General features: G+C 38.8%; 1 protein-coding gene across 4 annotated transcripts in view; it reads left to right on the top strand.

The window, feature by feature from the left end:
• ITGB6 (integrin subunit beta 6) overlaps positions 1-25,356 on the top strand; it is a 126,502-nt gene that overhangs the window by 44,428 nt on the left and 56,718 nt on the right. For 2 of the 4 annotated variants that reach the window (XM_004743928.3, XM_004743927.3), the window contains exons 2-9: positions 5,888-5,969; positions 6,453-6,505; positions 6,691-6,918; positions 7,028-7,103; positions 7,872-7,951; positions 10,851-11,055; positions 11,674-11,920; positions 23,967-24,132. In XM_004743928.3, the coding sequence (XP_004743985.1) occupies positions 6,874-6,918; positions 7,028-7,103; positions 7,872-7,951; positions 10,851-11,055; positions 11,674-11,920; positions 23,967-24,132 (819 nt within the window). In that variant the 5' untranslated portion in view covers positions 5,888-5,969; positions 6,453-6,505; positions 6,691-6,873. Of the gene's footprint in view, positions 1-5,887; positions 5,970-6,452; positions 6,506-6,690; positions 6,919-7,027; positions 7,104-7,871; positions 7,952-10,850; positions 11,056-11,673; positions 11,921-23,966; positions 24,133-25,356 lie in introns of those variants that run through there. The other 2 variants (XM_045066833.1, XM_013051987.2) reach the window with 2 other exon arrangements.

Consider the following 25,356-nt stretch of genomic DNA (forward strand, 5'->3'; position numbering starts at 1 on the left):
TGCAATTTGAACCCAGGTCTCTCTATATACAAAATATCATTTCTTCCCACTAGACCCAACTTCCTCCCATCGTGAGCATCACGAAGACTTCAAAAAGCGAGCTCCAGACTCAAACCAACCCCGTGTTCACAGCAGCCATTATTCACAATAGCCAAAAGGAGGAAACAATTCCAATGGGTATGGACAAAGAGTAGATAAAACAAAATGTGCTTTATCCACACAGTGGAATATTATCTCTGAAAGAGGAATGAAATTCTAAAGCATGTGGATGAACCTCGAAAATTTATGCTAAGTGAAATAAGCCACACATAGAAGTCTTCATTGTATGGTTCTACTTTTGGCCAGTTACCTAGAGTAATGAATTCATAGAGGTAGAAAGAAAGAGTGGGGGTTAGCGGGGGCCAGGGACACAGGAAGTTGTTATTTAATGGGTACAAAGTTTCAGTTTGGGATGATAAAAATTCTGGAAAGGGATAGTAGTGAAAGTCACAAAACAATGTGAATGTACTTAATGTCAATGAATTGTACACTTAAAAATGGTTTCTGTGCTAGATTTTATGTTATATATATTTTTACCACAATAGAAAAAGTGAACTCGAGACTAGAATGTAAGGTCTAGGCCACTAAAAATTTCTCTAACATTTAATACATGTGGACATTATGCACCAGGATGACAGGAGACTGGTCCATATCCTCTTTAAAAGAATTTTTTTGAAAGCCTTGAAATATGAAGGCATCACTTTTCAAGTGGATACAAATGTATCCTGTACTTTGCAAATGACACACACCTGCAAGTCATCCATAACATGTTGCCAATGCCCTTCCCTGCATTGTATCACACACATAGATACATCAGGGTCGGACCCTAAGACAAAGCACCCACTTCCGTCTTCTTTCAGCTACTCACTGTGAAACGTTTTCCTAGAAAGACAACTAGAGGTAGACCTGTCACTGGTACTTGAAGTAAAGCTGGGAACACAGCAAGACCATCCCCAAAGCTAGAAGTCCTCACTAAGGTCCCAGGGTTTGAATTGGATACCAGCCAGGTCTACTCAAGAGGGCTTTGAGGTGCCCTGGGGCTGGCCCTGCTGGGCTCTAGATCGTCACTCTCTGATGTTGAGTGGCTATGTCAGGAGAGACCCAAGCCAATTACAGTGAGTCAGATGGGTTCATATGGCTTCCTGAAGTCAGGGCTCAGCTGAGGACAGCCCATTGCCAAATCTCAGAAGTTGAGGCTCGTTGAAGGACAGAAGTGCAGGCGTGCTTCCCTGAGCTGTGTTACTCTACCTGCCCCCAGCTCAGAGCCTTTGAAGAAGATCAGACTTCTAGAAAGAGTCAGAGCCCCCAGGCTGGGGCTATGAACAATCGGGACAGTATAATTCTGTGAGCCTAATCAGCCTATATAACAATGTACATGGTGTGACAGGATCTTTTGAGTTTAAAGAATAGAGACTCGCTTCACTACCTGTAAGTAATGGGAATTTGTTTCAAGGATACACATTGCCCTAAAAGAGACAGGGTCCTTCCTGGGAGACCTAGGAAGAGTCAGGCCTCAGAGAGATTCAGATTTTATTTATTTATTTGACAGAGAGATCACAAGTAGGCAGAGAGGCAGGCTCCCTGCTCCTGAGAGAGGAGGAAACAGGCTCCCTGACGAGCAGAGCCCGATGCAGGGCTCAATCCCAGGACCCTGAGACCATGACCTGAGCCGAAGGCAGAGGCTTTAACCCACTGAGCCACCCAGGTGCTCCCTCAGAGAGATTCAGTCTGGAAGGGCATTTGGGATCTATAGCAATTCTTAGCCTGGGCCATGTTCCTTTCTCCTTGACAGAGTAAGTTTGCCAACCTGACTTTGGTGTCCTGTTCTGGCCTCTGGGTCCCTTCTCTGCTGCTTTGACTATGGCACTCTTGACCCACCATCTCATTTTCTGTCCATTATAGCTTTCCTCTGCCTTGGGCCTCTTCCTCCTCATACCTCCTTGTAGCTGTTAATTCCTCCTGTCATCGACCCCCCTCCTTGAAGTCATGTTCCCTCCAAACTGAGTGTACTCCCTGCTAGCTTCAGGTCCCAATACCAAACCCCTGATTTTTATTTAGTCTTTCTTTCCCAGTTCAGATTTCATATGTAAAGGAACAGAGGTAATTAATCTGGGTGCCTTGGCTAAGGGGACACAGTTTTGTTTTTTTTTTAAAGATTTTATTTATTTATTTGAGAAAGAGACAGTGAGAGAGAGCATGAGCGAGGAGAAGGTCAGAGGGAGAAGCAGACTCCCTGTGGAGCTGGGAGCCTGATGCGGTACTCGATCCCGGGACTCCGGGATCATGACCTGAGCCGAAGGCAGTCGTCCAACCAACTGAGCTACCCAGGCGTCCCAAGGGGACACAGTTTTTATCCAGGATACCTTATGGGCTGCTGGTTACCTCATGGAACAACTCGGGTCACTACCTCCACAGGGGTACAGAGGATTGATACTTTCCAGGAAAAGGCACCAATTACCACATCTTCAGCAAGAAAGAATGTTTTTCTATACTTTATAGCCTGTAACAAATTTTCAGAGTGGTGCCAAGGTGAAAACAAGTGGATGGACATTTTCTTGTAGCATTGTTCTACTTTTTATTTTCTCTTATTTTTTTCCACCCTGCTTTTTAAGCGTTTTCTCAGCTTTCATCACAATCCAAGCAAGGGATACCTCTTCCTTCTCCTAATTGCATTTATAGCTCCCAAAAGCATTCATTCATTTTCTTACCGATTTATTCATATCCATGGAGGGCATGCTTATAAGAGATAAAAGCCTAGACAATGAAGACATAAAATTCATCCACTGACTTGATAAATATTAATTCACTACCTGCAAAGTGCCAGGCTTACGCCATTTGCTGGGACTATGAAGATAACTAAGACACAGTCCCTGCCTGATGTATAGTAAGAATTCAGTGAATACTTGTTGGATAAGCAAGTGCCTTAAAGGAGCTCCCAGCTTCGTGGGCAAGAGACGCCAAGTATTAAGCAATTACAAGCAGAGTAAAAAAGGCTGTCTGGAGAAAGTCCTTGGGAAGAGGCCTGGAGAGACCACGAAGGTCCTCCTGTGGGCACTCGTGTCTCCGCTGAGACATGGCAGTGAGCTGAGCTAGCCAGTGAGAAAACTGAGGTGAAGGTGGGGGGCTCCAGGCCCCACAAATGGCACAGGCAAAGGCTTGGAAGTAGGGCAGGGAATGAACCTCGAGGGGCTGCAATTAGAGACAAGGTATGTAAAGCCGGCAATGATGATTTTAAGACCTGGGAGGGAAGTCTGTACATGGGATGGTACAGGGTCCTCAATTTAAACACAGGGTCATGCTGAGCATCTGGAATTCCCCCAGGCCCTTGATGCTGCCTGTATCCAGTTGGCGGAGGGATAGGTAGATGGTCTGGACCTGGTGTGTACCACTCCCACTCATATTCCACTGGCAAGAGCTAGTCATTGGAATTCTCTTTAACTGTAAGACAGGCTGGGAGAGATAGTCCGACTGTGTTCCCAGGCACAAGAGATTTTTGGCACCAGTTAGAACCTTAGATAAAAGGTTCCAGGAAGTGGTCACATCCAGAGTTGTACGGGCATCCTTGATCCCAGCTCATTGCCGGGAAGGGCAGTGGGCAGTCAGACTACTCAGTGACCAGAGCATCACTAGTCTTTCCACGGTCCATCAGGTGCTTCAGGCAGTCTGGGTTGTAAGATCTTCGCTTCCAAAATGAGATTTGACAAGTGCATGTTCCATCTATAGAAAAAGGTAGATTTCAAGTAGAAATTGTCAAGAACTATGAAGGCCTTGAGATTTTCCTTGCAGGCTAACAAGAGAGCTCATCACAGATTCGTGGATGCTGGTAGACACAAGGGGTGCCGAGGTCAGAGATAAACAGCTGCGTAATTCACACCAATAGCGGCGGCTGGAAGGGCAGCACTTTCTTCCACCAGTTCCCCAAGGTCAAGTCCCACGAGGTGACACCAAGGGAAAGAGCGGGCACCTGCACATGTGATGGGCCGTGTTACAACAGAAGAGCCCTGAGTTTAGGGAAACTGAATGCTTTATACTGGGCCATAAGCATGCCTGTTCTAGAGGGTGACAAGATCTCTGTTTTCCAAAGCTGTAAGCAATCTTTTCTTGGCCTGACAGACCGTATCCCTTCAGACACCCTTGAAAAGAGAATCTAGAACAAAGGCAGTCAGCGCCTCTGCTTGCAAGACACGCAGAAATGTGAGAGATATTTGGAGAACTCTCTTCCAGGAAAGAGGTTCCTTTTTAGCCAGGAGTGTTCTTCAGCCAGCAGCTTTCTTTACCGGATCCTGCTCCCCCTGACCTCTAGATGTGGGCCCATCCCAGGCTCAGTTCTCAGAGCTCTTCCTTATCTACACTCCTTTCCTTGGGATCTCATTCAGGCTCTTCCCTTTAAATCCATGTTGATGATCCCAAATTGACAGTTTACCCTTCAACACTGCCCCCACTTCCAGACTCAGTGAACTGCCTATGTGGCATCCTCCCTTCGTTATCTTGTGGAAATCTCGAGCATAATATTATTGAGTCCCATCCTCCACAGGAAAACGGATCTTTCCCCAGCGTAACCCCTCTTAGGAAAGACTATTTGACATTCAGTTGCTCAGGCCCCACAAATGGCACATTTCTCTTTCTTCCGTATCCACGCCAATATTCCATGAGCCTATTCTGTTTTCTTTTCTTTTTTTTTTTAAAGATTTTATTTATTTATCTGTCAGAGAGAGAGAGCACAAGCAAGTGCACAGGCAGGGGGAGCGGCAGGCAGAGGGAGAAGTAGGCTCCGCACTGAGCAAGGAGCCTGATGCGGGACTCAGTTCTAGCACCCCAGGGTCATGACCTGAGCTGAAGGCACATGCTTAACTGACTGAGCCCTCCAGGCATCCCAAGCCTATTCTGTTTTCCAAATTATAACTTATGTCTGAGCACTGCTATCCTTCTATAGTACCATATCCTAGTCTCAACCACCTTGTCTCTTAGAAAACTGCCGTAAATTTCTAATTGGCCTCCTACCATGCCTTCTCACCGTGCCCCATACATTCTAACCTCCGTGGCAGCCAGAGTAATTCTTTTCAAATGTAAATCAAATAATATTATTCTGCTTCCAACCTTCCAATGACATTCCAAACGCATTTACAGTAAAATTTAAGGTCAAAACGACGTACCCTCTGAACTCTGCCACTAAATCGACCCACGAGGCTACCCTTCCTCTCCTTTCTCGTTCTCATGGTCTTTGAAAATGCTGAGTGTGAGGCTATCTCACGGCCTTTACACTTTGTTGCCCAAGTCAGTTAGGGCTCTGTCAGGTGTCAGTTGAGCAGAGAACTCTTCTTGACTATCCTAAATAAAATAACATACCCTCACTACCCCCCTTTCCTTTTAGCCAGCTTTATCATTTTTCTTCACCTTTATTACTGCCTGATTTTAAGCAGCAGCTTAGAGTTTATGTTTCATGAGTTAAGAACTTGGGTTTGTTTACTGACATATCATCTCTGTTTCTACAATGATACCTGACACAGAGTAGATGCTCAGTAAGTATTTGTTGAATGAATGAATCAACGGATGAATGAATGAATGGATGGATAGATGAAAACAGTTACTATGAGGTCCGAATGTAGAGACAATATCAGGGGCATAGATATTTTATGCCTCAATCTCTTCTTTAAGATAAATCAATTGATTTCATACCGTGTTTTTCTCCCAAAAGGCTTATCTTTCAGCTCTTTAATAATTCTGGTTTCTCTCTACAGGATTCTTGCCATGTTCTTTCATGTTCGTGTGTATGATGGAGTTCAAAATTGAACATAGCCTTCTGAGAAGAACCTGAGCAGTCTATAATTAGTTTTCTCTCTCTCCACAGGATTCGCATGCTTGTCTAGAAATACACCTTTAAAAGCTAATCTCCCAGGACAAACGCCCAGCCACAAAGAAGCCTGTCCAAGGTCAGACAATTTAGAGAGTAACAAAGCGAATATTTGATTCTTACCTGTTTGGAGTTTTTACAAATCCCCATACATTCTCCTGAATACATTGGGACAAATATATAATCAACCTCATGAATGTAGCCATAGATTATATCTATTTTAAATTGGCCTCTCTTCCTTTTAACCACTGATTACCTGCAATGTGCCAAGTGGTGAGCTAGAGGCTGGGACAGAGAAAAGAGCCCTTGGTCCCTATCCAGAAGGACGCCAAATCCTGGGCACCTATGTGTCTGTTTCCATTGTTGTTGTTGTGAAGTTATCTAATCTGGTTCTAATTTCATTTTCATATATTATATTTATTTCCAATATCACTTCTTAATTAAGGATTCTATACTCATGGAAAGAATATCTTTCATCCGGTTTGAAAAGCAAGGGAGCACAGTGTTTTACTTTCCCTAGCCTGCCTTCTATTTTAATTGTGAAATAATTTTTATTTTTCAGAGTTCCTTTCAATTATCTGCGAAGGATTTAACAATGGAATACAGAAATCTCGGGTATATTCCTTTAGTTCATTTTAAAAACCCTCCTTACATATAACTTACATGTTTTTGTTTTATTTATCACCTTTACTGTTGCTACTGAATTAAAATTATTTTAGGAACAACTTCAGATTATATTTCCATTGCTTTTCTGACATTTTATTGGTCAACATTTCACTAAAGATATCAACTTTCTCTAGGATGCAGAGAGACTAAGAGAACTCCCACAAAAATTTCTACTGAATGAATTTCCCCACCTTCTTGGTGATTGTACACCTGCTTTCCTTATAAGGAGAACAAGGAAGTAAATCATGTTGAAGTTGCTTTTAAACACAGCTTTCCTTCTTTACCTGTCCAGGTAGACTGTTTTCATTTCAGTCTTAATGAAAACTTTTAAATTTACATCTCAAGGTTCTTTCCAAAGCAGTGTAAGTAGTGTTTAACATTTTAAACCTCAAGAAAGAAAGACTTTTTAACGATGTTCAGCTTTGGTCTTATAACGCTGAAGGTAATTCATTTTTTAATCTGTCTGCACAGCGAGAACTGAAACGAATGGGGATCGAACTGCTTTGCCTGTTCTTTCTATTTCTAGGAAGGAATGATCACGTACAAGGTAAGACCCAAGCTCTCCGATATATTGCTTTCATGGTACGCTTGACAAACCTGTCATTTGGTTCAGAAACTGTATCTGAAGTCATTTTTTATTTGATCTGTTCGATAGCTCGTTTGCCATTGAACAAACGCTTTAACATATTACAGGCAGAGGCAGGGCTGTTCCCACAGCTAATGCTCTAGGCTTCAGGTAAATAAATACAAAGGTTGCACAGGCATCTTAATGAGGAGAATTAAACAGCTTAACTACACAATAGGGATCCTTAATTCCTTAGTGACAATCGTCTTGGTTAACTTTTCTAGCTATTCTATCGACAGGGTCTTCCACTTAAGAGAAATAATCCCGAGAAAGAAAAACTTACTTTAAAAATAAAAAATCCATTCGTCTGTTGAATTAAAAAAAAATACATTTAAGAGAGAAGCATTTTTTATTGGTAGCAAATAATTTTTAAAAATTGAAGTGGGGGAAGTGAATGAGGATAATAAACATAACAAGTGGTCCTAAGTTTGTGAAAGTTGAAGTAGTTTTGTATTTTAGGAAAAAAAGAATGATCCCTTTTGGCTAAAAAGACATATGTCTTCTCTATGGGGCAGACATGAAATATGAACTTTTTAACAAGTTGCTAACCTTTTAAGGACTGATCTCTGAAGGCTAACATCAACTCTGATGTTGCTTCGTTCGAGCACGTTAAGAACTAGACTTCTTTCTCGTAAATGAAAATGAATGTGAGTCTGCTGAATCCTTGTGTCTTGCTGGGTTTAAACACAGGTGGCTGTGCCATGGGAGGTGCAGAAACCTGTGAAGACTGTTTGCTCATTGGACCTCAGTGTGCCTGGTGTTCTCAGGAGGTAAACAAACCACCGCAGCGTGCTGGTAAAACTGCAGTTACGGGTTATGCGGCTTCCCTCGGTGATTGCTCTGGGAGTGTCCTGCCTTCTGTGGGGAACAGGAGTGAGACGAATAGGGAAAGGAAAATAAAAGCATCAATAGCCCACAGTGCCATTCATGTGATTACCTCCAGAAACAGCTTGCGGAGGTTGAGAATGTCAAATCATTGTGAAAATTACCTATCTGGGTTCCTTTATTTAACCTGATTCCTCCTGTTATTTTAAAGTCATTTCTCACTGGTTACATGTCAAATACCAAGGCTCTGAGTAATCGGAGATCTTGGAGATGATATTTTCTAAAGTTAAATGTACATAGGGCTTCAATATCATAATTGCGTTCCATCTGGGAACCAGGATCCCCTGGGAACCACGGCTAGGCTCTAAGAGAAATCTTCTAGGCTTGGGGCAAATTTCACTGCTCAGACAGTATCCAGTTCTTTTTAAAAATTAAGCTTTCATGAGTTGGTGACTATACCACACCGATGACAAAGCCTGAAACGGACATTCCTTATATGATCAAACTGAAAAGTATGTGAAAGTAATATAAGGGGTGGGGGCATGGGTAACAAGGAATCCCAAGTCACTGCCTCCCGTGGCCCTGAAGAACAGTCTGTAAATGATTCCTGGTAAGAAAGAGCTGCCTTAACTCTTTCTGGATTTAAAACAGTTCTCTACTGAATCTCATAAAGAACATCTAAGCGTAAATGAAAGCACACAAATACCAGGTTCAGCGAGAACTGAGTAACAGGCTCAAAGGGGAATAAGCCTGGGTGCCTGGCCCAGGAGGAAGGGGAGAGAACTATTAAGACTCAGATTCCCAGGCTGAATGTATTTCATGGAGGAAGGCCTCACAGGCACACAGTGTGAACCAAGCTTACTCCCCCACTACTGCTTTGACAGATGGGCCATACGTAACTGTGTGAAAGAATTATGCTTTTTTTGAGCTCATGTATCAAAAGCAGTTTTGAGAATATACCAAGAGGGAAAAACCCACGTATTTTTTTTTATGTTGACTTCCTGCAGAAGACAGTATTAGTTGCACGCCAGAGACATAAAACAACAAATCAGTCTAACTGTAGGCCTACCTGTAGAATTTTTATTTAAATGCATTTTTTTAAGAATTCATTTAAGAGAGTTTCTTAAGTTACTATTGATAGTTTTACTTGCAGATGATACATATTAGCCAAATCACTGTTGATTTTTTTTTAAACATTTTATTTATTTATTTGAGAGAGAGAGAAAGTGTGGAGGAGCACAAGTGCGGGGGAAGGGCAGAGGGAGAGGGAGACTGGGACTGTAACCTGAGCTCAAGGGAGACACTTAACCGGAGCCACCCAGGCACCCTACGAATCACTACCAGTTTTTAAGGCCGCATTTTTCTAAATGCTCTCTAATAGTAGTAGTAGTTGAAGCAACTGAAGCAAAAAGTACATTAGGCCTCTGTTTAGAGCAGATTGAAAAAACAGGTCTAACGTTAACACCACCTCTGACGCGCTGGCCAGCACTGTGGTTACAGGTGGTAGCAGCAACACTTGCTGAGAAGCATCCTGAGGCCTTGTCAAGCCACTGTTTGCCTTGGACATATCAGGAGAAGTTACAGTGTTTGCGATGCTTAGTCCAGGGCCTCAAATATGCACGGGGCTGGCTGGCAGATAATGAGTTATATTGTAAAAAATCAATTTCAGGGGAGCCTGGGTGGCTCAATCTGTCAAGTGTCTGATTCTTGATTTCAACTCATGTCATGATTTCATGGTCATGAGACCCAGCCCCACGCTGGGCTTCACGCTCAGCAGGGACTCTGCTCGAGATTCTCTCTCTTCCCTTCTCCCTCTGCCCCTCCTGCCATGCACACGCTCTCTTTCTCTCAAATAAATAAATGGATCTTTAAAAAATGAATTTCAGAAGAAATGTAATTTTTTTAGTTGGAGAAATAGCTAGCGTGGCTTAGAATTCTAAGAGATGAGGAAAAGCAATATGCACATTGGTTTGCTTCTTTTCAAGCATGCGAGTCAATAAGCCTCAGGCTTGACTTTGCTTAGAGCAGCCTTGGCTCTCAGGTAAGACAGGTCAATGTTGCAAGGTTGTACTGGCCACATCTCTGCCTGGAAACATTCACTTCGCTGTCTCCTAGTAAGACATGGATCAGAAGGGGACTGGGAAACTTCTGAGTCCTACACAGAAAGGTGGTGTCCTTTTATGCCACAGTCCCTTTTGCTTCCCACCTCCAAATCTTGGAGAGAAGTTCTACAAGACCTTGAACTGAAACACTTTCAGACACGGAGTTTGAAGTCCCCAAGAGGCCGACTTCAGCGAAGTAAGGCTGCAAGAGTGGGGGTAATGAGGCATCCACGAATTAAACCTCAACAGAGAGCTAGGTAGGGAAATGTCACCATCTTTTGCCCTTTCAGACCCCACAGGAAAGCCTGTCTTTGCCACCAGATTTGGTAATAGACATACTGAGAGCTACGACAGTCCCGGAGCCTATAGGTCAACCCAAACAGATAAACCTATGAGATGATATTAACTCTAGAACCCAACTGTTTCAAGGCTCTGGTCACGGCACAGAAGAAGAAGTGAACATTAAAAACAAAATGGCAACACCAACAAATAAAAGACTGTTAGGAGAATCCAGCTGAGTCTAGTTAAAAGGAGATTCCGATTTTACTTGGAATTTTACTGGCAGAATTCTCTGGTTATTCTGCTGAAACTTAATTTTAGACCTACAATTAACATCAGGCACATGGGAATATGATATACTGAGTATGGCAAGATACCTAACTAGCAAAACAAGCCAAAAAAAATTTTTTTTGTCCTATAAACAAATGGAGACTTGTCTTCTTTTTCTTTGTCTTTTTTTTAGAATTTTACCCATCCATCTGGAGTTGGAGAAAGGTGTGATACCCCAGCAACTCTCTTAGCTAAAGGATGTCAACTCACTTTCATCGAAAACCCTGTCTCCCAAGTAGAAATACATACAAATAAGCCTCTCAGTGTAGGCAGACAGAAAAATAGTTCTGACATTGTACAGATTGCGCCTCAAAAGTTGACTCTTAAATTGAGACCAGGTATGTTATAATTTCCAGGAGCATTGGCTCATATAATACATCTCATGCCACATATGGTAATACCACTATTAAGCTAACATATCTTGTACCATCTTACATATCATTGATTATTTTGACTCAGATTTCCCATTCTGAAGGAAATAGAGAATCACTGGCCTAACACTTTTCTTCATTCACATCGGTCACTTGCACTCCAAACGCGTTACTAAAATAAGCTTATCTAATAGTAAGCATTTGAATTACTCAAATGTTGTTAAGGCTTACCTCACATTTCTTTAAGCGTTGTAATGTAGCTTTAAACTCCTCTTTATGTTCTTCTCTTTTGCTAAAACCACATACAAAAAATTCAGCTTATCTTCCATCTAAATGGATGCTAGCTCTCCCAAGGAGATATAAAATATCCTAACTTTTACCTCCTTCAGTAGCTCTAAACTCGCTGCTGAGAGATTCTCATGGGCTCATTCACTTGTAAACTTTACCAGATAGTTTATGAAATCCTAAGTATCTTCAACTTCAGTTCTCACTGAAATGAAATAGCCAGGTGACCCAGTAATTGGCCGCTCACGAAGAAGTCTCAATGTATTTTCATGGATTTGTTTTTCTCCGGGGGCTTTGCAGGCAGTGAACAGACTCTACAAGTGCAAGTCCGCCAGACAGAGGATTACCCAGTGGACTTGTATTACCTCATGGACCTCTCGGCCTCCATGGATGATGACCTCAACACCATTAAAGAGCTGGGCTCTCTGCTTTCCAAGGAGATGTCTAAATTAACCAGCAACTTTAGACTGGGCTTCGGCTCTTTTGTGGAAAAACCCGTCTCCCCTTTTGTGAAAACAACACCAGAAGAAATCGCCAACCCTTGCAGGTAAGTAAATGATTCTCTGGCATTGTGGAACACTGATTTTCTGTAAAGATAGCCCCACTCTGAGCTGCGCTTGGCAGGATCTTGCTAAGTCCCTGGCTTTTCCCGCCTGCCAGGTTGGATCTCAGCAGCTCTCTCAGTTGCCTGAGTTTCTTGAAACCAAGTTGACCTCATCTTAATACCCAGTTCTAGTCTTGGGTTCTTGTAGCATTCTCATGTCTGTCTTCCTGTGTAGAAGCTTTTTCAGGATGTGGCAAATTTGACTTTGTGTTTTTTAGACTTAGGGAAGCAAATTTTTCACTGTAGGTACCAATGGCCTGTGTCCATCCCAGCGCCGCAGAGATACTCTAGGCCCAAGGACCACCACTTTTTGAGGGTATTGGACAGTAATTCACACTTTCTCAAGGTATCTTTCTCCACTGCAATGACTTCTGCCAAAATAACAATTTGTGCAGCTTCGTCTGACATACTTTGGGAAATGCGGATTTCTCTTTCTGTTTGGAGAAGGACTTGGCAACCTTCATTGCTATCCAATTCGGTAGGAAATGAAGCATTATGGACCCCACTATACCCTGTTATTATCAACTGTTAAAACCATTTATTATCTGGATGATTGTCAAGGGCAAGTTGCTTTGTGATGGCTTACCTGTACAGTTTATGACATATTCAGAATCAAATTATTCAATATCTTTCTATAAAGATCTACCATTTGCTCTGTGCCAGACTCTGTGCTGAAGGTTTCACATACATGACCTCATTCAGTCTTCATAATAACAGCAGTTGAAAGCAGGTTTTATCATACTTATACTCAGAAAAAGTAACAGAGGCTCTGCCAGGTTAGTAATTTTCCCAAGGCTGCATGACTCATCAGTGATCTGTACCAAGTCTAGGGTGATCCCAAACCAAGGCCCTTTCTACTATGAATCTAGTGTAGGTGCAATGACTTTCCAAAACTATATTGACTTTTAATACTTGTATACACCTAAGGCATCATCTCTAAAAGACAAGCACCTTTATAATACCATTTAAAAACATTTCAGTGTGGTTCTTAACAATAATCTAACACAGTCAAAATAATTTCACCCTGAAAGGAATTCATCCCTGATTATAACTGTTAGAAACTGTGTTTGGTTGCAAACATCAGGGATAGTAGCTTATAAAGGGAGAGTTTTTTTCTTTCTCACATGAACGGAGTCTAGAGAAAGGCAATTCAGGGCTGATATGGCAGGTCTCCACATCAGGGATCTGGACCTTTTCTGCTTTCTGCTCTACCATATTGGCTCTTGGATTTTATCTTCAAGGCCTAAGGAGTTTTCAGGGATATTATTCAAAACTTCTTCATTGTAGGCAGAAAAGAAAGAGGAAAAGAGGGGAAGATCAATAAAGGGCACTGTCTCCCCACCTTTTATTTTGAGGTATAGTTGACATGTACCAAGATGCACACATGGAAAAGCTCAGACTGATGAGTTTTGACAGTTGAATATACCAACGTAATTACTACCTAAAACGTGATGTAAAACATTTCCATCACTTCAGCAAGTTTCTTTGTGTGTATTATAGTCAGTTCTACTCCCCCAGAGGTAATCGTTTTCTGAATTCCATAATTTAGATTGGTTTTTGCCTATTCTTGGATTTCATATAAATGTAATAATACAATATATACAATTTATTTCTGGCTTCTTTTGTTCAATATAATGTTTTTGAGATTCATCCGTAATTTTGTGTTTATCAGCAGTTTATTCCTTTTTGTTTTAAGTAATAGTCCACTCTGTATTTACTACACTTTACTTATTCATTCTTTCATTGAGGGACATTGGGGCTGTTTCCCACTTTTTGGCTATCATGAAAAATGCTGCTATGATTGACCACTTGCTTATAAATCTTTGTGTGTAGGTATGTTTTGTTCTCTTGGATAGATACCTAGAATTGGAATTACTGAATTGTGTAATAAGTGTCACTTTAATCCTTAAAGGAACTATCAAATTTTTTTCCAAAGTAGATGTGCCATTTTACATTCCATCAGCAATGTGTGAGGATTCCAATCATTCCAAATCCTTGATAACATCTCGTATTGTCAGTCTTTCTAATTTTAGCCATTCTAATGGCTGTGTATCTTACTGTAGCTTTAATTTACATTTCCCTAGTAACAAATGTTGTTGAGCATCTTTTCATGTGTCTTTCTCCCATTCTCATATCTTATTTTGGGAAGTATCTTTTCAAATTTTTTGTCCATTCTTAAAAATTAGATTTTCTTCTTAATATTGTGTCATATGAGTTCTTTGTATATCCTGGATAAAAGCTCTTCACCAAATCTATGCTTTATAAATATTTCGTCCCAGTTTGTGGGTTGTGTTTTTATTTTTGTAGTAATGCCTTTAGCCAAGCAAAAGTTTCTAGTTTTGTTGAAGTCTGGTTTGTCAATTTTTAAAATCTTTGCCCAACCAAATAACCCAAATTGTCTTCCTTTTTTGACTCTAGAAAATTTATGGGTCAAGCTCTTGCATTTAAGTCTATAATCTCAAATTACTTTTTTATGTTTGGAATGAGGGAAAGGCTTAGATTTGTCTTTTGTTCCCATGCAATTATCCAATTGCTCCAGCACTATTTGTTAAGCAAGATTTTCCTTTCCCCATTAAATTATCTTTATGCCCTTTTTAATAAGCAATTGAGTGCATATGTATGAGTGTAATTCTGGACACTTCATTCTGACCCACTGACCCACTGAATCACACCCATGTAAACACCAATGTCTTCCTATCTTTATTACTGCAACTTTATAAAAAATCTTGAGATCAACAGTATAAATCCTCTTTGTTCCCCTTTTGTTTTGCTATTCTAGATACTCTGCATTTCCACAGAAATTTTAGAATCAGATTGTTGATTTCTTCAGAAAAACATGCTGAGATTTTGATTAGAATTGCACTGAACTCATAGGTCAATTTAGAGAGAATGGATATCTTAAAAATACTGAATGTTCCAATCATTACATATGACACACATTTCCATTCATTTAGATATTGTCTTCTTTTTCTCAGAAATGGTTTGCCATTTTCAAGATAGATATCCCACACATCCTTTGATTTATTCCTAGGGTTTTTAAAAAATATTACGGTTAATGGGTTTTCTACTTGTTGGTTGAAAACATACAGAAACGCAGTTGATTTTGCGTACTCACATTGTATTCTGCAACCTTGATAAATTTTGTCATTGGTTCTAGTTTGACTTTTTTATAAATCCTAAAAATTTTCTGTGCACTTAATCATGTCATTTCTGAATAACAACTTCTTCCTTTTCCAGTTTATATACCTCTTCATTCTTTTTCTTGCCTTATTGCACTAGTTAGGGTTGTTTTAAAGTGGAGAGAGATGTCACTTATGTTTCTTGTGATTTTAGGAGAATATCTTCAACATTTCACCATTGATTATGTTGTTAGCTAGTGGTTTTTTGGAATCCTTTTATGAGATCAAGGGAGTTCCCTTCTATTTCTTTTTGGGTAAAGTTTTTTTTTAATCATAAATGGATGTTGAATTTTATTTCCTCAATATAAGGAGTTTTGTCAGAAAGTTTCCCCACCTCCTTATATTTGTATCTCATTGGTAGACTTTGTTACATGGCTACAGCTAGTTGCAAAAGAAGCATATTGTTACCCCCAATAAAGCCAGGATTCTATTAGTAGGGAAGGGGAAAAAATGGATCTTTCTAGCACTTCCAACAACACTGAACAAATAGATTTCTAGAGAACAGATTTATGCTGTATAATAAATAGTAAGGTATGATTACTGTTATCAGTTGTTTGATCACTTGTGAAGTGAAATAAACTTTGTTTTAACACCTCCTAATTATTTAATACAAAAGCATTTCTAATTCTCTGCGCCCCCCCCTTTTTTAATCAGAAAAAGTCGTACCTGTTTAAAATCTGTATTATTTAGGTCTTAGGGTAGCGAGTCTAGCAGTGTAGTTTCATTTAGGATTTCAAAGTGTTACCTCTGTCTCAAAGGGCTTGTTTAAAATCATTCTTTCTGTCACAGGCCAGATAAAATGTAGGAATATGAAGTACAGTAATGACAGGGGGAAACAATGCTAAGGTATGTTGCTAGAGAAAACAACTAAAATTAACAAATAAATGGCTCGGCTAAGTGGGCAGCCCATCATCTAACAAGACCCTGCCTTTAATCAGATTCCTAGAAAAAAGAGAGAAGTTTGGCTTTTCAAAGCTCTGACTGCTTTTCATTCATGCATTCTTTTATTCATTCATTCAACAAAAATTTACTGTGCTCCAACTATGTACCAAACATTGTGTTAGGCATGGGGATATCTGGAAGAAAAAGATTTGCACCCAATCCTCAAAAAGTTGAAATTCTTTGGGAGAAGGCATGCAATATAGCATGTTGATATAAGAGTATGGGTTTGACAGTCAGCCCTGGATTTGGTTTTGATTCATCTACTCACTTATAATTTATAACTCACTTATAACACTTATAGATGAGATTTTCACCCTCAAAGCTTTAGTTTGGAATAACCAGAAGAATCACACACAGTGGTCAGAAGGATTGGCTGAGGTAATGAAGAATGAAGAATTTGGTACTAGCCTTGACCATGAAGTGCTCCATAAATGGTACTTACTAGCAACACCAACAGAGTGAAGTTAGGGGGAGAGCAGAGTATGGTATAAAATGTGGTGAATGGGGTCCCAAACAAGGATCATACAATTGATCTCTTGGAAGGTCAATATTTTCCTATTTCTTAAAAGGTATTGCTTTTATTCTTATTGACAAAACCACCATTAGTTGGGCACCTGGGTGGCTCAGTTGGCTAAGCAGCTCCCTTCGGCTCAGGTCATGATTCCTGGGTCCTGGGATCGATCCTGACTTCAGGCTCGCTGCTCAGCAAGGAGCCTGCTTCTCCCTCTCCCTCTGTCTGCTGCTTCCTCTACTTGTGCTCTCTCTCTCTCTCCCTCTCTGTCAAATAAATAAATAAAATCTTCAAAAAAAAAAGACCATTAGTTAAAATTATAAATAACAATTTCTTTCCCACATTATATTTTTCCTTGCCCATCACATTCTTAATTCTTCCACTTTCTCTGTCCAGATACTACCTCCCAGACATATACACACCAAGAACTTAAATACATAAAAGTCAATCCTTTGATCAATCCAAACCTTATAATTATGGAATAAAATGTTCTTTAGTAGGAAGGCAATGAGAGGTAGGAGGAAAGAGTATGGAGTTTTTCAGACCTGGGTTTAAATCATAACCTTAGACAAACAATTTACACTCTATGAGCTTGGTCTCTTCTCTTGTAAATGGAGATAATAATATTCACATCCTAGGATAATTGTGAAAACTGAGCTAGTTTAGAACATAACAAACAAGTGTTAATTTTCTTCCTCTCATCAACTCTGGGTATCTCTAGTTATTTTAAGCTGGAGTCCTCAAACTTTTAGATGTCAGGACTTTCTTATACTTCTAAAAATTAAGACCCCAAAGAGCTTCAGTTTATGTGGGTTATATTTATCAATATTCAGCATATTAGAAAAGTAAAACAGAAAATTTTAAAATAATTATTTATTGAGTCATTAATAATTACAATAAGAAACACACAGCACATTACTATGAAACTGCTACTATAAAACTGCATCTTTGTTAAAAAATAAATCTATTTTTCAAAACAAAACAAAAAATTGGGCACCTGGGTGGCTCAGTAAGTTAAGCCTCTGCCTCCAGCTCAGGTCATGATCTCAGGGTCCTGGGATCAAGTCCCACATCAGGCTCTCTGCTCAGCAGAGAGCCTGCTTCCCCCTCTCTCTCTGTCTGCCTCTCTGCCTACTTGTGATTTTTCTCTGTGTGTGTCAAATAAATAAAATCTGTAAAAATAAAACAAACAAAAAAATTAGCAAGAAGAGTAACACAGTTTTATGTTTTTACAAATCTCTTAAAATAGCTGGTCTAATTAAAAAAAAATGACTAGATTCTCATATCTACTTTGGCATTTAATTTGTTGCAATATTTGTTTTGGTTGAACTCCATGAAGAAAGTCAAATCTCACTAGATACACAGTTGGGAAACAGAAAAGCATTTGATTTCTTTTTACAATGTCTGTGGACATTCTTCTCTGAGACTATGTTCAACCTAGATAAGAGGGAAAAGCTGGTTTCAAAGGGTATCTGAAACAATGTCAAGGAGCTGTTTATAAAGCAATTGGTCAGTCTTGCACATTTTTAAAAAGAGATTATATTTATTTGTTTATTTGAGAGAGATCTTGCAAGTAGGGGGAAGGGACAGAAGGAGAGGGAGAAGCAGAGAAATCCAAGTTTACTGTGCTGAACAAGAAGCCTGACGCAGGACTAGATCCCATGACCCATGAGATCAGACATGAGCTGAAACCAAGAGTCGGAAACTTAACTGACTGAGTCACCCAGATGCCCCGTCTTGCGCTTCTAATGGCTCTTTTACTTATGTATGTGATTTTGTAATATGCTTCAGCCATTTGGAAAGTATTGTTTCAGTGAATTGTGCAGATCTTCCAAGTTTCATGACACAGTATAAAAAAAGTCACATTTGTTAATTTCACCATAAATCTCATCAGATTAAATCTTGAAGTAATGACAAGCTATTGATTTCATGAGTAGCAGATTAAAGTTTTCCAAATTTTAAATTTCTAGTTACCTCAAATTTTATCATTGGCAACAAATACTGACAGTTGCTTTCTTTGAACTGACAGGCTTTCTTCATATTTAAGAACATGCCTGCTAAATACCCAAGTTGGAATAATAGTTTGGCTGTCATGTTTGGCATGTGAAACATGTCCAGGTAAAACCGTTCTATTAAAAAAAGGGCCAGTTCAGCTCAAACAACTGCAAAAATTTTTCCCCATTATAAACTTTCTACTTTGGTGCTACAGAAATGTTATATGTGTATTTACCGTGAAATATTTATTTATTTATTTATTTTTAAGTAAGCTCCATGATCATGGTGGGGTTCAAACTCATGACCCAGAGATCAAGAGTCACATGTTCTACCAACTGAGCCTGCCAGGTGTCCCAGGAAGAAAAAAAAAAAAAGAAAAAAAATATATATATATATTTTATAAACATGTATTTAAGGGTATAGACTTATAAAATTAATAACTTTTACTGTTTTACCAAGCATAATCAAGTGCAATTAGCAATTTTGTTATGATGATAAATACTTGCCAGGAAAAATCCCATGCACCACTAGCCGGTTGCCAGCACTGCTTTGATCCATGTGAAAGGCAGCAGTAGCTTTACTCATCATTGCCTTTGCAGCATCAGTACAAATGTCAACACAGTGAAAAAGACAAATAACATCTTTTATTATTATTAAAAAATAATTTGACCTGAAGGTCTCTCTGAAAATGTCTCAGTGACCTTTGTGGGTCTGTGCACCACATGTTTAAAACCTCTGTTTTAACCTAATCTCTAAAGCTTTTTGGAGTGGCTTGCTTTCTTTATCTTCCTTGGATGTAGAGTCACTAAAAAATTTTATTTCACCACGTAAGAACACTGAAGTGGCTTACGCTTTTAAAGAAATTTCCTTAGGCTGTTATCTAAGATGCAGTAACAAGAATATATTTTTCCATTGTCATGTTTGTAGATAGGTTGTAATGTACATTTAAAAATATTTAATAGCACAAAGGTCAGAGTTTCTTCCTCTATCGAACCCTGTGAGAGATTTCTTTCTTAACATAATTCCTCATGTGCTGTGTTTTGTTTGTTTTTTAATATGATACCAACAGTGAGGGATTCATTGTAGTTTTGCAAAAGAGGAAGCAGAACCATGAAATGCTTATATTTCTTATATGTACACACACATAAATATATATGAGTGTACAGAACAGTTTCTTATTGCAAAGGTAATACAAGCCCATGTGAGAATGCAGACAAAAAGAGGAAGAGGAAAATTATTTTTAATCCCACTCAAAAAGATGGTGTTGTAGTCTTAGTTTTTGTATATTTATTTAAAATTCTAACAAAATATAGTCTTTTTTATATTGTGTTTTCTAATTATTCTGCATTTTAATGTAAATCTATTGTTACCTAGGTACTCAAAATCAAATTATTTTGTAATGAGTACCTACTTCCTTCAATTGCTATGCTAAGAAAGTATCAGCCAAATATAAGTCTCTGTTAGAAGAAGGACTCTGATCAAAACAGGGGAGTCTCCAACCAAAATTTCCTGGCATGACCCAAGTCTGACATTCTGCTTTGCTTTAGCTGCATGGGTCTCCCAGCCCATGAATCTGTTTACTGAATTAAACTAACTTTTCTTTCCACTTTCTAAAAAGCACAGAGTTCTAGTAGGTTCTATCTAGTAATTCTAAACCACAGAGTTCAATTTTTTACAAAAAGATAGGAATGCGAATTCTTTGGTTTCAAAAGATGCTCAAATGCCATTTTGGTCCAGTGTGAACAAGCCGACCCAAATAAAAGATTAAGTTAACAATTTCCAAGAACAGTTAGATTATGGGGACAGTGGCTCACCTCACATAGTTCCATACATTTTATCTCATGTAACCTTCACAAGAACTTCGTGAAGTAGGTAGTATTATCAGTCTCATTTTACAGATGAGGATACTGAGGCCCAGCAGTGGTAAGGGACTTGCCCAAGAATAAAAAACTATTCAGTCCTTTTATTCTAAATTGAATGAATTTTCTTCCAGCACACAACTGCACTAAATGCTAGCAGAGCAATTAGAACAAACACTAACTCATTGCCATTTAATAGGTAACAACTGAGAAAAAAAAAAGTAACAATTGGAAAAGGAAATTAAACCTCCTTCTCATATAATTCTTAAAATATCTCTCACATTTTAAGGTTGAAAAACATTTGACTGCATAAAAAGTTTTAAGGTATATATCCCCAAACAGCATAAATAAAATTAAAAGACAAACCACAAAGACAAAATGTTGATATTTTTAAGAGAAAAGTTTCTTAAAATTAAGTTAGAAAATAAAAACCAAGAAAATGAACAAAAGATATAAGTTGGCAATTGGCAAAAGAAGAAATACAAACTGTCAATAAATATGAACAAATGAGTGGTCTTAGTAGCAATAAAATGGAAATTAAAGATTAAATTAAGATGCCATTTTTAACTAATCAACTGGTATATTTTTGTTTTGTCTTGTTTATTATTTTTTTTTTATAACTGATACAATCTTCTTGGAAAGGAGTTTGCTAATATGGATCGAAAAGTAACTCAGCAGTTTCCTTTGAAAGAATCAATTCTAAGCAGAGATACAGTCTACAAAGGTGTATGCAGAAGGATCACTGTGTTATTTAATTGCAGAAAGATTTATTAAATAAATTTTTAGTAATAGATTATCAAACTGTGATACATCTCATACTATTAAAATTTATGTTATATTATTCTTTATACTCTTATATTAACTCAAATTTTCCTCGGTTAACATGTATGATTACTTTAATCAGGAAAAAAAACATGATTCTAGAGGTAGTGTTGATCAAATCTATGTTCTGTCCTCAAGTCTGTGCTAGACTCTGTATAAAATTAATTCATGTAAAAAGTGACAGTAATGTTTAGTAAGTAAGTACCTGAAAAGCACATTGTGCTGTGTACTTTGCATATTTTATCTCAGTCAGGGCTTACAATGATCCTACTAAGTTGATACTATCTGTGGTCAGCATTTCAGAGCTTCAGTGAAAGCTAATGCAAGATATTAAAAATAAGAGAATGAGATTGCCTTCTGAGAATTAAAGTTAAAAATAATGAGTCAGAAAGGAAATACAAGAAGTTCTCTAGAAGCTATAGGTTGGCGCATGGGCCCACCAGGTGAGGTGTCTTGGCAGAGCTGAAAGATTGAACAGGCCTGTAGGCTACTCATAGGAGGTTAGGGGAATGCCAAGAAAGAGCAGTCATGGAGGCAAGTATGGGCCATAACCATCCAAGAGCTTTAGCCCAGGCTTTTGCAGAGTTTCCAGTCCTGTCAGCTAGTAGGGCGTCCCAAATTTTTGTTAGCTGAGAATGCTGACTGCAGGTGAGGGAGAGCCAGATATGATCAAGAACATCCATTCTGGAGATGGTTTTCTTGGGACAACTTAGGCTGCTGAGATCTTCCAAATCCCCTTGTTCTGAAGCCTGAGGATATTTGGATTATGACCTACTTTCCATGAAAGTCTACCAACAGGAAGAAAATAACTACCTTTACAGACACCAGCATTTTGGTCCCAGGAGAGCTCCATTTCTCAGTGTAAACAAATCCATAGTCATTTTCTGATTTGTGTAGTTGATTCTCATCACTCATGGGAGTATTGCTCTACAAACTCTCTGAACACTGACTTAGCCAATGCTAAAACTGCTGCTCCGAGGGGAAACACAAGATTAGGCTCATGTGACCTCTGGCTATTTTTTTTTCCCAATTGATCAATATATATCTTTATTTTCTGTGTTTTTCTTTTTAAGGACAACTTAACACGTATTGTTGATTCATTAGCATTGTACTCACAGCCAACAACACTGTATAAGTCATGCCAGCACAAAGCTTATTTAACAGATATATTTTCTCTGTAAGGCCCATAACAGACTTCTTGCACTTGGGAACACTAGACAACAGCACTACACTTGAGGGCCATTCTAAACAGCAAAATCACCAACAAAAAGCCCAAAAATGAAAAAAAAAAAAAAAGAAAGAAAGAAAAGAAAAAGAAAAAAGGCACCAAATAGACCATGAAAGGACACTTGTTTATAGTTTGAGAGCTGAAGCAGAACACAGAGCCTTGTTTTACCTCAGTGAACCAGGTGACTCAAATTTTTTGCCAGTCTGTGTGTGTACATGAATGAATCAGAACATACGGAAGGTATTGATTTGGGGGTTAAAATAAATATTAGTGAGTATTGTGAAGAAAAAAAAGACTGACTGTATACTTCAGGCAGATGAACTTGGTGAACAGAAGCCTCAGTCTGAAAGATGCTCCAGCTTTCCTGTGCTCACAAGACAGGCTCCTGAACGTAGAAAGCTGTTCTTGTAGGTGTCAACCTGCTCTCTCCAGCTGGCATAGTGGAACCACACTGGGGGCCAGTCTTTTATCTCTGTACTTTTATATACATGTTTCTCAAACATTAGAATGCATCAGGAAGATTTTACTGCATCACGGAACCCATCCCTCACATGTCTCACTCAGTAAGTCTGGAAGAGTATCCCAGATTTTGCATTTATAACAAGTTACCAAGTGATGTTTGTGTGGCTGGTCCAGAGACTGTACTTTGAAGACCTCTGCTCTATACCATTATCTCCATTGTATAAATGAACACCCGAAGCTCAGAGGAGTGAGTAACTTGTCCAAGGCCTCATCCACAACTACTAACTGGCTTTCAGAATAAGATGTGGCTGAATTCAAAACAGCTTTTTCTGTTCAACTGCAATATCTTTGGGGCAGATCTCATCCTAACATGGTATTTCTCCCATGTGTCAACTGTTTTAAGTGGTAGTTTTATTCCTAGCCAGGCCCACAACAGTCTGTTCAGTCATTGTTGAGTTGAGCTCCAGAACCAAGAGACCTGCTATGATTTGGGGGCCCTTGGCAGGCAGAGTTGGGAGTACAGGAAGGAGCAGAGTAGAAAGAAGACGGGTATCTTTCTCAATCTTGCTACAAGGTGACTCATACTTGATAACAGCTTAAGCTATCAGAATACAAAGGAATTGTTGTCATCAAAGAAACTTAATGGTAGATTTTGGTTGAGAAGCACTAGAAGGTAGTGATTACACACACACACACACACACACACACAAACACACAGGAGTGGAGAGTCTGACCTGATTATCTGTTATCTGAGCTTGAGCCAAAATAAACACACAGTAAGCACTAAGTGGTAGCTAATACAGTCAATTTGGAAGGGGTAAGTGGGAGATGCTGAAACAAGCTTAACCGGGAGACTCACAGCCAAGTTCCCGAATCAAGCACTTGAGGAAAATCCATCTTCACTTAAGATGAAGTTGCTCGGCTACTAGGTCCATTACTTGTGTGCTGTATCATATTTCATCAAGAACATTTTTACGTCTTACTTTTGCAGTAGTATTCCGTACTTCTGCTTACCTACATTTGGATTCAAGCACATTTTGCCATTGACGAATGATGCTGAAAGATTCAATGAAATTGTGAAGAATCAGAAAATTTCTGCTAATATTGACACACCAGAAGGTGGATTTGATGCAATTATGCAAGCTGCTGTGTGTAAGGTAGGCTGAGGGCTAACAAAAGTTGCATCTCTTATCAGCAAGTCTATTTTGAAAAGTTTAGATAACTATCTTTCCTTTAATTGCCATATTTCTACATTTCTTAAAACACAAAATTTCCAAAAATTTGTAATTCAGTCATGTTGAAACAGATACTTTTTTATGTCTGATATTCAAATGATCTAATAAAATTATAGTAGTGATGGGAAAAATTGTTTAAAACAGTAGTCATGTATGATTAATTTTCAGAGATCAAGATTAGATTAGTTTTTGAATTAACCTTGGTAAAAATAAAAATCAGAAGTAGAAATTACTGATTTAGTAGAAACTAAAAATGCTTTGTATTGGTATAAACTTCTACATAAATTTAAGATTATGATTAATAAGATTAGGTATCTATTGTTTTGAACCAACAAAATAGGTAGCAGAAGCTATGTTGTCCCTACAACAATGCAGGAACACCACTCCTCTTTGACAATCAGGTATCCAAGGGAATGATTTCCCTTCTTCAGATGATAGCTCTTCCTGGAAAATACAAGGAAACAGACAGGGCTGAAAGTCCTGGGAAGTGGGTGGCCGGCAAGGTATTAGGGAAGGAAGGAAAAAATAGGGTGGGTTGGCCCTGCCAGGATGAGCTTTCCTCCCACTAGTTCTTGGACTAATATCAATTAAAGGGGAGAGCTCTACTAAGAAACAGACAACAGACCATCTTAGAAAGCCATACTCTGGAGGTCATACTTTGATAGGCAATTTTTACCTTTGTATTACATTTATAATTTTTGTATGGTATCAGTAGAAAGAGGAAAATGTGCTTAATTTTGGGTGACATTTTAATAAAACAGGCATCCTTTAAGCCCATTGTGTATTTCATTCTTACCAGTTTGCTTCAGCTTGGATTTGGGATAATCTACGACCTCCCTCATTCTCTCTCCTCATTTTTCGGGTACATTGAAATCTGGACAGTAAAAATAATTAGCTATGTACAAGTCAAGATCAACTGGATAGTGATTATAGTGGAACTATTTTTTCTGAAGCATAAATCATCTGAAAGTGTTATCCAAGAAAAAGCAACTGTCATAGAATTTTGTGTTTTTAATACATTAATAATTACCGATTTACAATAGATTTAAAAAGGTCAAGATAGATCAGCAATATAGTTTTCATCGTCTGAATGTATCCAATCATGATTGATCTGCTCTCAAGAAATGCCTGCCTCTATCCCATATG

The sequence above is a fragment of the Mustela putorius genome, unplaced genomic scaffold (assembly GCF_011764305.1).
Source record: "Mustela putorius furo isolate JIRA1106 unplaced genomic scaffold, ASM1176430v1.1 tig00003869_pilon_pilon_pilon, whole genome shotgun sequence".
Lineage (NCBI taxonomy): Eukaryota > Metazoa > Chordata > Mammalia > Carnivora > Mustelidae > Mustela > Mustela putorius.